The sequence below is a fragment of the Ptiloglossa arizonensis genome, chromosome 9 (assembly GCF_051014685.1).
Source record: "Ptiloglossa arizonensis isolate GNS036 chromosome 9, iyPtiAriz1_principal, whole genome shotgun sequence".
Lineage (NCBI taxonomy): Eukaryota > Metazoa > Arthropoda > Insecta > Hymenoptera > Colletidae > Ptiloglossa > Ptiloglossa arizonensis.
The window spans coordinates 14,739,007-14,752,098 of record NC_135056.1 but is presented as its reverse complement, the minus strand read 5'-3'; the positions used below and the strand labels follow the sequence as shown (position 1 = coordinate 14,752,098).

At 52.4% G+C, this 13,092-nt stretch overlaps 1 protein-coding gene across 1 annotated transcript in view; it reads right to left on the bottom strand.

Moving 5' to 3' along the window:
* The window catches only part of Ephrin (ephrin), a 61,297-nt gene extending 51,175 nt beyond the window's left edge, over window positions 1–10,122 (bottom strand). Inside the window, exon 1 of the mRNA XM_076319990.1 lies at window positions 8,471–10,122. Within this exon, the coding sequence (XP_076176105.1) occupies window positions 8,471–8,589 (119 nt within the window). The 5' untranslated portion in view covers window positions 8,590–10,122. The remainder of the gene's footprint in view (window positions 1–8,470) is intronic.
* Between the last annotated feature and the right edge of the window lie 2,970 nt (window positions 10,123–13,092).

Here is a 13,092-nt window from a genome sequence, read left to right as displayed (position 1 = left end):
AGGAGCAGCAACGGCAGCACCACCACCATCACCATCACCACCACCACCACCACCATCACCACCAGCACCGGTTGCTCGGGACACCGGAGTAATGATGTACACGCGGTGCTTACGCTAATAATGATCTTTTGTTTCTCGGCCTCTTCGCGGATTTTTAACGAAGATATTAAATACTGATAACGCCGGGATTTATTGCACGCTGCCGACGACGACGTTGCCGATAAACCTGCTGCGCCGTCTCGAGGAGAACCCTAACCGTGGGGGACGTGGGGGCCACAACGGGCGAGAGGGACTTTTTCCCGGGGGTTTCCTCTCGAGCACCGCCAACGACGATGAAAACGGGAATATTTCGCGTCGGGCTCGCTACTATATCCGTCGCGAAGAATGCAATTCGACGCGTTCGCCTCGCGAGATGTCTCTGTCCGGCCGTTGGGATAATTGGAAAAACCGGAAATCGTTCTATCACGGGTTACGGCTGGAAACCGGTCTTCGCCGCGTTTCGCTCGAACATTTCGTACGGTACTATCGGGGATCATTTCGATGCAACTGTCCAGAGTTTCACTCTGTTTCTTAATTTTTTCTTTTTTTTTACGACAGTGTCGCGCGTACTCGGAGTAAAATTCGTCAATGTGATTTCGATCGTAGATGATTTTTCAATTTTGAGAGAAACGGGTATACAAACTTGGAAAGACTTCGTGGTCGAGTATTTTCGCGCGAAAGTTTTTTTGTCACGGGAAATTTTTCACTCGTCTTTTAACGAGTTTAATTATTATTAATGAAACCCCTCGATCGAAATACGACACTGGAACCAGGAAAAACCACTTTGCAGCACGTGGGAAATTTATCCGTTACGGATAAATTCTGCGCGTGAAAATTATTTAAAAATACATCTACGGATCACTGTTTCTCTGTTGAGTTAATTCTTTCACGAGCTAAGCTTCCGACAAATCTCGGTCATATATCTCTGAACACACACAGAGACACACACGTAAGATAAAACAATCCCTAAAACGTCGACTCGCTGTCGTCGGAACGCGAGAAGGTGACTTCGAACATCGCCAGCGAAACGGGTAGCGCGTGTTAAAGAATTCGCTCGAAAAACAGGGTCAAGTAGGACCTCGTTTCTACGAACTTCTTTTTCATCGTTTTCGCGCTCAGAATGTCCCGAGGCGATTCCCACGTGGTACGGGACACCGTGTGCACGCTACGGATCGCGACGACCTTCGAGTTTCCGCGTTTTTGCGCGCCTCGGCAGCCGTTATTGCCTAATTAAACACGACGATTCGCGCTCGCCCGGGTAAAGCGACGTCGCGGCCGCTCCATGGGCGGAAAGTAAATCACGCGAGAGCAGGAGCGTACTTATAGGCGCGTAAATCAGTCGGTTGCTCGCCGACATCTCCTAGCCGCTGTCCTCGCCGCGTTTTCGCGCTTTTTCGCGCCGCGCGCGAACCGCCGGTGGAACAGTCAGCGCGAGACTCTCTTTGATCCCGCGGATCCGATGGAACGCGAAACACGTGGCTAACAGGAAGAAGGCGTCCCGCGAGTTCATGGAGATATTTACGCGCTGTCCGCGCACTCGTAAACGTCAACGCGTTGCGCGCGTCTCGCGTCTCGTTTTTCTCGCGCCGGACACCGCTGACGCGACGCCACCGCACGCTCCGTTAGCCTTTAATGATGAATAATTAATTCGCGGCTCGTTAAGCGCGCGCCTCGCGTCTACCGCGTGGTGAGCGAGCGGACGCGCGGACCGAGAGCGCGCGCGCGTTTCGCTTAATTTCGTTCGCGGATCTCGTCGTCGTTACGTTCTTGCGCTTCTATTTGGTGGAGTCGTGCCGATCGGAATCGGAGAAACGGTACAACGGTTAACATTGACCGTTTTCTAATAATCTCGAACGCGGACCGTGCTCCTAATCGACTCGTTTGATTCTCGCTGGACGTAATTCGAGTCGGTGGCGGTGAAGTAGAATTTTGTAGGAATGTCGTGCAAGTAGTGTAAATGGTATTTATGGTGAAGGAAAAAATTGTTCCAAGAGGTATCGATCGGTTGTTCGAACGGTGGAGTTTTAGGTATCGAGGGCTTAACGACGCTCTTTTGAAAAAGATTGCGCAAAGAACGCTCGTTAGCACAGTACGGGAAGATTCTTATCGTATCGCGTACATCGAGTTCTTCGTCGGTGTGTAACGAAGGGATTTTATGTTCCTCTCGCGTATCGGGGTGGAAAAAAATGAAGCGAAAATCTACGCGAACGTTTTTCAATAATGTAAAAAACAATCGGGAATGCTCGACGTTTGAAAGTTTCGTACGGTAGGGAATAAGATCGACGAGAGAGGCGCGTATTCGAGTAACGACTAATATGGTAAAAAGTACGTTTATCGTAATTCACTCGTCGCGGATCGGTCTCGATAGTGTATTCCCTGGTCGATGGTTTTGGTAGTAAAAAATGATGGTTGGTAGCGGGACCGGATAATCGAGAATCTATCCGCGAACGATCAAAGTACCGGGAATAAACAACGAAGACCCGTTTCTCCGTACAGAAGCAGTGTTCTCGTAGGATTTTTCGTTCGTCGCGCGTCGCGTCGTGACCGAGGCGTTTTCTTTGTTTCCGCGTGATTCGACGCGGCGGCGGTGCACCGACCGGACGGTTATTTCCATGAATCGAGCAGCGAATTCTCGATCTTCGGTACGGAGGGTACTAGTTTCCTCTCCGGGGAAACCGCTGATTTGTGGCCGCCGCGAATCGATGGCCGCCTTAATACTCGGCGAGCTCTACAAAGCGCCACGAAACGGAGAGATACCGGGAGGAGACGATAATAGGGAACCACGCCACTCTTCCGGTGGTGGTTTTCAAAAACGAGCTTCTCATGGCGCGCGTAACACCGGCAATTTAATAACGGTACCGAGGCCGCGTTAAAGTGTAACGGTTTACGAAATCCTCACCGAAGTTGAATCGAGAGTTTCGGGCCGCTCACGGCGCGGTTTAATTTCAGGCCACGACGTATCGTCTACGTAGCTCAACTGCTCGCTAAAACCATCATTTTCGCGCATTTGATAAATTATTCGCGCGTGAGCCCGATACAAAGACGCGAGAGTAACCCCCCCGATACATTGTACAAGAAGAATGTATAATGCGCGGAACGTACAACGACGAGGAATATTCCGCGACGGAGATGAGACTCCGTACCGGCGAGATGACGGATCGTTCGTTGGTACGTATCGAGAATTCCGGCGAAACGTGTCACCGTTTTGGTACTCGGCCAACTTGCCATTCATTAAGTTTACTCGTGCTCGTTGGTGTACGTGACTCCGCTGCGCGGAATAATTGGGACCCGCGTTAAAGCGACAGTCGCGCGCACGGTTCGAAGGTTTCGCCGGTTTTCCAACTTCCCAGAAGGTGGCTCGTAAAACGTCGACCGGTTCCCTCATTGGCCGCGGTTTTTCGACACGTGACGCAACAACGTTACGTTTAAAAAATAACGAGCGTCCGTCGCGCGTAACCGTTTTCTTTTTTTTCTTCTTTTTTTCTTTCCCCCCTCGTCTCTCTTCGCGCGCCGGAACGAGCTCGCGTCTTTCGAGGTGCGCGTTTCTTTCTCCCCGTGTTTCGAAGAAACAACCGATAGGTACTTTTTCGCCGCGGGAGACAATTCGGGGAGCGATCCGGCCGCGTCGACGAGGTTCGTCGTTAATTAACGAGAAGACGAAAGAATTTTCGGCCGTTGCCGAACGAGCTTCGAGTTTATCCGCCGAAACATCGGGAGCAACGCGGGACGTATTTTAACGCGGGAAAACTCGTTTCATAAATATACCGGTCGATGCCGGACGCGGCGCGTAATCATCTTTTGAAATATCGATGATATCGGGCGCTGTTATCGTGAAATATTAGGTACAATTTAATACTTTGTCAGCGCTGTGAACTCGACGCGAGAATTAACGACGTCGCGACCGTGGCAAAAATACGATAGGGCGTGTTACGCGTCAGCGCGAACGAGCGAGCTAGCGAATCCAAGCGTAGTACGAAACCAGCGAACGAGGCACGCGATATAACTAAATAGAAATATACTTATTGCGCGGACCGTGTACCTACCCGTGGCTACCCAGAACCCGATAGAATCGTCTAGCCGCGCTCGGGAGAGTTCGATAATCTGCCGCGGTGGATCTCCTGTCGGGCATCGAAGTCTCCAGCGGCGTTGCAGCATCTGGCACCGCGACGCTCGCTCTCGACGCGGTTGTTTCGCGTAAAAAATCACAACCGATCGTACCATCTCGGGGAGAATTCGTTCATCGAATCGACCCCAACGTGTGAAAATTAACTCGTGCCCATCCACGGGACCAATTTCGAGACGAAAAACTCTCTCTCTCTCTCGAGTTTCCATGATTTTCCACGCGTATCGTTTCGCCCGACACGCCCTGGCAACCGGAGCGATCGTTTTTAATGCACATTTCACCGTGGTTGCGGATAACCTCCCCCGCCCATCGCTCGAAAACACAACGAGGCAGTAAACGTCGGTGTACGTGCTTCGGGCCCGGGAGAACAATACGCCTTCCGCGTATACTACGTGGAAACAGATTTATGATAATCAAAGAGCCACTGGTTTTCATGGTTCGCTGACAACTCGTCTCGTCTCTTTCTCTCTCTCTACCTCGTTCTTTTCCCATTTTTATTACGCCCTCCCTCTTTCTCGATGGGAATTTCGATTTTCCAATAAGCGCCACGAGATTTACAACCTTCGAGAGAGAGAGAGTACGTGTACGCTCGTTGGCGTCTGTAGCTTCGTACGATCTTTTCTCTCGGTTTCTCCGCTTTCTTTTTTTCCTTTTTTTTTTTTCATTTTTTCCTCGCTCGCTGTACGCGTTACTTCCTTTTCGACTTTTTTTTCCCGCGTGCGCGGGACGTGTTTTTTACTGCCCTCCGTACGTTCCGCGAGGAAGACAGTCTGACAACGTCCTTCTCCTTCGCGAAATGGATTCTCACACGTACAGGGGTCCGGGCGCGCAAGCACGCGCGCACACACCACTTCGCTGCGAGGTACCGGCCACCTCTCTCGGCCGTTGCGAGTAATGCATGCGCGCGACTTCAAACCGATCGTCAAAGTCAGCCGGACGTCGGGGGCCTTGTACGAGAGGAGAATAGGGTGCCCGGATTTCGTTGCGCGCCGCGCGAGATACACACACGAGCGCGCCACCGACACCGTTTCGGGCGCAGCGTAAAAATATTACGCCGACTTTTACCCTCCTCGAGATACACCTTTTTCGAAATTTCAATTTTCGCGATCTTCGCTTCGGTGCTTCAGAGGCTGAGAGATACGAGGCTAAAGAGACCGTACATTTTCGGGTGTTTGAAAAATCAAATTTTCCACTCGTTGAACCAAAATGGTAGAACATGGGCGCAGAGTGTACTTCCTCGCGCTTAACGCGTAGTTGTACACATTTTACAATTGGACTCGAAACTTTCGAGACTGTTCGAAAGCGACTAATTCTGGACTTGTGCTATACTTAGACTCGTTGCGTTACAATTTAACCGTTTAATCGTAGTCCGTTTTTCCATGTTGGGCCTTTTTCTACCCGTTACAAGGTGCTCTAGGAATACTCGTCCACGCTTCGGAGGACGGATCTACGCACCGAGATAAGTAAAAAATGTCGTACGAACGTACGTCCTACATACCTTAGTTTCCTTCGATCGTTCGTGACTCGAGAACCGCGATACGTAGGACTCGCGTATGTACGACACTTTGACTCACCTCGCGTAGATTCCTTCCTCGATGTATAGACGTCTAATCAAAGCCACTGTAACGAACGCAGTAAAGTAAAATGCACACGTACTTCCACGAGTCTTCTTCTTGTACTATAAAGTTGAAAAGACGAGATTCCGTAATACGTACGGCGCGGTTTTAATCGAAATACTTCGAAGGTAAGAATTCTCTAAGGTTAACGAGGATTCTCTATCGTAATTTCGACCATACGTTTTCGACCAATTTCCTCCCTCTCGTAATTTTTCTCGATTCGTACTTCACCCCGGGGGGAAAAATGCAACGTTTTACGAGCGATCCCTCGCTCGAATCGTGTTCGTCGGATACCGCGGACCGGTCATCGAGAAAATGATCGACAAGAACCTACGAACGATCGAGGAAATTACGCGCCGAGCAGGTTTCTACGCGATTCGAAAAATGATGGTCGCGTCCCGATTAAAACGTTGACGCGCGGGACTTGGCGAGCATCGAGCAGAATTTACACGTGCCTGGCCAAGACCCGGCGACCGGGTAAAAAGTAATGCGAACTACGCAAATTGCCCGCGTGAACGAGCAAAAGAAGTATCGAGCGCGGCTAACAAGCCGCGTACAAGGACTGCGACGCTTCCTTAGGAAAGAGAAAGAGGAAGGAGAGTAGTGGAAAAAATTACGTAGAAAAAGAGATACGTTACAAGATTCTCGCGGTCGTGAAGCGTTACGCGAACCGATTTCCACGCGAAATTCGACGCGCTTCGCGGTGCGCGCGCGATATTTCGTTGATCGCGGGGAACGATCGCGGCGAGTGTGATTTTTTGCACGGCGATTCGCGCGGTCTCGGAAGAGCAGAAAAATGCCGTGACAAATTAGATTAACCACGTAACGCGGATTTAATTGGCGGCGCGGTGAATCGGGTGTGCCGACGCGCTTCGGTTTGCCGAGCGCCAGCGATTTCTTCGCCCGGTGCCCCGAACAGGAAGCAACGAGATCGCTTATAGATTTTTTTCCCTGATAGAATAACGAGGCTCGTTACGCGTGCAGATTTACGCGTATCGCGCGAACCGATGGTGGTGTTACACGCAACGTCACGTGGAACGTTCGCTATGCACGTATTCACCCGAGAATTTCGCCTCGTTGCATTTTTTTTTTTTCTTTGGTGGCCTCTCGTTTCGAGCAATCGTCGCGGATTCGGAGAGTTCCTCGTGACACTCATCCGGGTTAGGTTCGAGTACTCGAAGTTCACGATTTTAGTCCGTGCTAGGATTTTCGTTCGATCGTCTACGAGCACCGAGTTCAAGGGTTCCCGAAATTGGTCAGGATTTTCGTTCGAGTCGAAGAGTTTCAGATTTCTTTCCGCGTTGAAATCATCTTTCGAGTGTATGCGCGCACTGCATCGTAGAGTTCTCGTCTATGAATCGCGTTAGAACCTTCGTTTAATCATTCACGCGTACAAAAGAGTTCCCGACTTCGGTCCGCGTTAGAACCTCCGTTAGACCATCTACGCGCGCTGAGTCGACGAGTTCCCGACTTCGGTCCGCGTTGGAACCTCCGTTAGACCATCTACGCGCGCAGAATCGTAGAGTTCCGTACTCCGGTCCGCGTTACAACTTTTTTCAGAGTATCTTCGCGCACAGAGTCGTAGAGTTCCCTACTCTGATCCACGTTAGAACCTTCTTTCGATCATTTACGCGCACAGAATAGAAGAATTCCCGACAATGATCCGCGTTAGAACTTTTTTCGGAGTATCAGCGCGTACAGAGTCGTAGAATTCCCTACTCTGATCCGCTTTAGAATCTTTTTTCAATCATTTTCGCGCACAGAGTCGTAGAGTTCCCTACTCCGATCCAGGTTAGAACCTTCTTTCGATCATTTACGCGCACAAAATAGAAGAGTTCCGTACTCCGGTCCGCGTTACAACTTTTTTCAGAGTATCTTCGCGCACAGAGTCGTAGAGTTCCCTACTCCGATCCACGTTATAACCTTGTTTCGATCATTTACGCGCACATAGTCGAAGATTTCCCGAGGCTGGTCCGGATCGGGAGCGTAGCTCGATCCTTCAGCGCGCAGAAAATCGACGAGTTTTCGTCGTCGCTGTTATTGGCCGACTCGGACACGTTCTAACCGACGCGCGTTGCAACCAGTTAGACGAAGTTGAATCGTATCCGACAGGAAATTGATCGCTCGTATCGCGCGTACAATTTCCCATAGCCGGCCGCCATCGCCGGCGGCCGGTTGGAAATCGGCGATTCTTCACTTTTATCGTCGACGATTTGGACGACGGGAGCGGGTAAAACGATCTCTCGGGCGCGGGCCATTCGCGAGGCGCATTAAAGCGAGCGCGACGTTCACGATGCACCCTGTAATTTTGGCAGACGCGATACCCGCGGCCCCGACGCGATAAAAGCTCCGGGCCGGATACGGGCTCGGAGGAGGGCGGACACCGGCGAGCGGGGCCGTTATTCAAAAGCGACGACGCCGTGAGAAATCGATTCCCCGGCGACGACTTCGAAACGCTTTGGCACGCGTGCCAACGACGCCGTCGGTTACGACGTCGGTCGCGTCCGTACCGTCCATGGAAACGGGGAAATCACGGTCGCGGTTGCGAGTAAGGTAAACGGCCACGTGGCCCCGCGTTTACCCCGCGTCCATTTCCACCGAAATCGCTACGCGGAAAAATTCGTCGAACCGTCGAACGGTGACCGGCGGTTACGAAACGAACAACACCGTTCGTTCACGGTGTTACACTTACATGGAATTGGTGGTGTTCCAGTACATGCTGATCGTCTTCGCGCAGTTACTCACAGTGGAGAGTAGAACCGTTTGCAGGCAGACGAGGAACACCAAAGTCACAAAGGACGAGGAAACCATCGTAACAACGTGGACAACGACCAACCCACCCGTGTCACCACGCTCACCGAGACTCGATAACAAACAACAACACGTACAACGACAACAACAATCGCACCTTTGTCGTCGTCGTCCACAACCACGTTCCACCACCGTTGCACGGACACCACATCCACACTTCACTTTCCTCGTTCGACGCGGCTTTTCCTACGCGTTTTTCTTGGTCGTTGTTGTTGTTTTTTTCTTTCTTTTTTTTTTTGTTTCTCTCTCGCGTTTTTCTCACGTATCCACTCGCGATTCCTTTCTCTCGCCCCCCTCTTTTGTTTTGGAAAAAAAAGAGGGTATTTATCGGCGAAACATTCCCAAGTATCGTCGCGTCACCGACGTGAGATCGGCGTTGTTTCGAGCTGCGTGTTCGAGCGGTCGGGTCGTGCCGATCGACGGACGGAGGTGATGGTGGAGGTGGAGATCGGCTTCGTGCTCACGAATCGCGGAATTCGTCGATGGAGTTTCTCGCGATCGTCGCGCGATTAGAACAAATCGAGTGTCTCCGGTGTACGGTCGGTTCCAACGGTGTCCAGCGTTCCATGAGTGGACCCCGTGTTTCTCTCACCTGGAGCGCGTCCTGGCAGCCCTCTCATTGGTCCAAATTCGCCGGGATCCGGTCGGTGCGACGAGCCGTCGACGAGAGTCGCTTCCTAGACGGACGAGCGAACTCGCGACGCATCGGAGTGAACGTTAATCCAAAGGGTTACGCGGTACGATGCTCGGCCGCTCCGATTCAGGGCCCAGGAAACTATCCGACGGTATCACGCGAGCCACCGTACGATCGCGAACTCGCCGACCATCTCACCAAAACGATCGTCTCGGGTGGATCGGCGCGCGACCGTATCGAAGAAAGCGCGAAACTCTCGCTCGGTTCGATCGAGAAGGTTTCCTTTCCTTCTTTTTTTTTTTTTTAACTTTTTCTTCTTTTTTTTTCAGCACAACGTATCTCTCGATTTCCGAAAAAAGGAAAGAAAAAGAGAGAAAAAAACAAAACAAAACACGGTCGTACGTGTCGCCTGTCTGCCGCCGCTAACTATCCCCGGCGGTCCACCGAAGAAGAGGACGGAGGAAATCCGGAGTCGAAGATCGCACTTGAATCCCACGAAGAGCACACAAGAAACGTAAGCGAGACGAGGCGGTTTATCCTTCTCGCCTGGAGCACACACCCCCCGGTTTTACTTTCTCACGCACTTGCGATTCGCACGGGTCGCCCGGCCGGTCGACGTAGCGACGCTCACCGCGGAAAATACGGATCTCGTTTGCCACGGATCGGTAACGCGCGTTACGAAACGATCCCGGTCCTCGTTGGACGGGTTGCGAACGACTCGTGGTGAATCGGCTCGTACCCTCGATCCGTAACCCGACGGAGCGTGTCGGCCGCGCGTCTCGCGTCCCCGTGAAACGAAAAGAGTCGACGACGAGGACGACGACGGGCGTACAAGTTGTTTGCGGGAGCTAAACGTTGAGACGAGCCCCGTGAACTTGGAGAGAACGGAACCTCCTTGCTGGTCGGTGTCGCGGACGCGTCTGTCGGCCGAGCGGACTGTCGCGGCCGTTCGTCTCGCGTCGGCAGACTCGAACGGCGAACGGGGGTGTCGGGGAGTGCCGAGCGCCTACGATGTTGCACGAAGCCCGAGGACCCTCGTTCCCTCCGCGGCGCTGGCCGACGTGTCTCGCTCCGCTCGCCGACTACGCGGTATTACGCCGCCTGCTCGCGAGACGCGAGTTTCCGAGTGGATCTCCCTAGCCCGCGTTCACCGTCGGAGGATCGGGGCCGCTCGAGAGTGTGCCGATACGAGACAAGTGCCGCCAGCCTAGCCGAGAGATCCGTGTCTTTTTCCCGTGGAAGTCGTCGCGCCGCGAAATTTCTCGACTGTCTGCCCGACTGCCTGCTCCCCTTTCCGCGTCCGTTGGTGCACACGGAGTTTCGGTTTTTCCGTGGGTCCGAGCCGAGGCTTCCGTCGGAGCCGCGAGACGGAGTCGGCGTGCCGTGGAATAGGAAATTTTGTCGAGCCAGTGATTCGACGAGTTGTTTTTTTTTCCTTTTTTTTACGGGTGATACGGAGCCGTTTCTTCGAAGGGTTACGAGATCCCGTGAATCTCGCGCGAGTTTCGCCGCGACCCGAATCGCGCGAGGTGCAGCCGGAATTGGATTTCTTACCTCTTTCCCTCCGGTAGAGCGATTTTCGGCGTTTCACGGGGAGGGGGACTGTTCTTCGAACGGTGTCGAGGCGAGTCGGCGCGATTAACCGGCGCGTATAATACGAGCGATTTTCCGGTTCGATCTTTCTGTTGTCGTTCGACGCGGCCTTTTTTCGTCGCGGTCGGAGCACGAACGTTAGGAAATTCGGAGAAGAGTACGCGAATAAGTGGTATTTACGCTCGCGACGGTGAAAGTACGTTGTCCGACGAGTTCGTAACGTTCAGGTCGCCTTGTAAATATTCACGGTTCGCCTCGGAGCGAAAACGTTCGAAACGTCGGGGATCGATCTTCGACGCCCGTTAAAGAGGAAATCGTGTTCTTCGGGATATCGAGGACGGTCGCGGACCGGAGTCATCGGGAGACGAGTTTTCGTTCGATCGGTAGGGGGGATACGGAGAAGACGGTCCGACGCTCGTTAACGAAAGCGAGCGCCGCGATAAACGGTCCCAGGACCGCGGCCCGGCCCGACCCGGTCCGGCCCGCACCGCCTCGGCTCGGCCCGTAGTTGCGAAACTCGCGCGGAATTTAATTTCCAGAGCGCGAACACCGGTCCCTCGCGCGGAACATTGTTTCCATCGAGTTGGAGCGCACTGATTACACAACCGTCCCTTAAGCCTCATTACCGTCGTTGAAAATTTCCATACGGCTCGCGGCGCGCGCAACCACCACGGGAGGAGTCGCGTCCGGATCACGATTCGCCTCGAGAAACCCCTGGCTATGAATTAGCGTCCCTGCTCGTTTTCTTTTCCCGTCGCAGCGGGCTTTTAAGAGATCCGGAGTGCTTTCTTGACTTACGATCGCAGCTAGTCCTCGTTTCCTGTTTCAATTTCGGCACGCGTCCCCCACCGGTTTCTATTTCTCCGTCGCGAGGCACGTCTCGTCGTTCTCGAACGAGAACTTCTCTACGAAGTTTCTCGGTCGTTATCGAAACACCGTTCGATCCCTCCCTATAAATACACTCGATGAACCCGGGAGACCACGGTTACCCGACGCGAGACTTTTCTTTCGCGGTCGATCGAATCGTCGACGAGCGCGAGTCGTTTCGAAGACGCGGTTTCAACGGTGATCGCGGAAACGCGAAGTTACCGGGAACGCACGCGGTGTTGGCTCGAGTCTTCGATTTTAAAGTTTCCAAAGTTCAACGAAATGCAAAAGAGTAACGAAGTTATCGAGTATTCTCCACGGCGCGGCGGCCGCGCCGAGTTTCGACGCGTTTTACGTCGAAAATGAAATTTTTAACCCCGAGTGGCGGCCATTTCGGGTGGATAGTTATTTTGCAAAAAGTCACGAACGAACGACACCGGACAGTAACGGAGATTGTTCTCTATGGACGAGCAGTAATCTTTTTCCAACGATCGACTTTCAACGAAATCGTCGTTTCCGATCTTTTCCCATATTATTCTCCAAAGATTAAGTTTTCAAGATCTTGATAAATTGGAACGGAAAAACAATCACCGAGGCGAACGATAATTCGCAAGGATCGCTTACGAACGCTAACAACGTTGTCGACGGTTCTTCAATATTTCCTATATTATTCTCCAAAGATGAAGTTTTCAAGATCTTGGAACGGAGAAACGATCACCGAGGTGAAAGATAATTCGCAAGCACGAACGACCACGTTATTCACCAAAGATGACTCGATCTTTTCGGTACCTGGATAAATTGGAATACGGTCGATTCGCAAGGACGCTAGTTTTCGAGCAACCCTCGTCTCTTCGATCGTTTCTTACATCTTTTCTTCCAAAGATTTATCAACCAGTTGGAATGGAAAAATAATCACCAAGGTGAAAGCTAATTTACAGACGCGATCTTTCCGGTTACACTCCTTAATCTGGCGATAATCCGTTCGTCTGTTTCGCAACGGGTTCGGTCGATAGCCTCGAGCCAGTCGAAGGAACGTTTCCTAGGACGATCCGACGAACGAAGCCGAACACATTTCTCCGCGAGTTGGCGCGCATACGCGGTGAATCGGAGAGGCGGAGAGCCGTGGAAGAATCGAGGCGGAGGAGACGCGAGCGTGCATATGCATTCCCCGCGAATGCGCCCAAGTACGTGGCGCCCTCCTCGCGAACAGAGACGACGACGACGAACGTCCACGGTATTGCTCTCTCGTCTGCAACGATCTTCTCGAGGGCATGCTCCACGGCTCTCTCGGATCTCGAAGAACCGGTATCTACCCACGGACAGTCATGTCGGTCATTAGTCCGACTAATGTAACGCTTCAAATTCTATCGGGCCACGGCGCCGGGACGTTGCATCCTCCCACTAGAAAG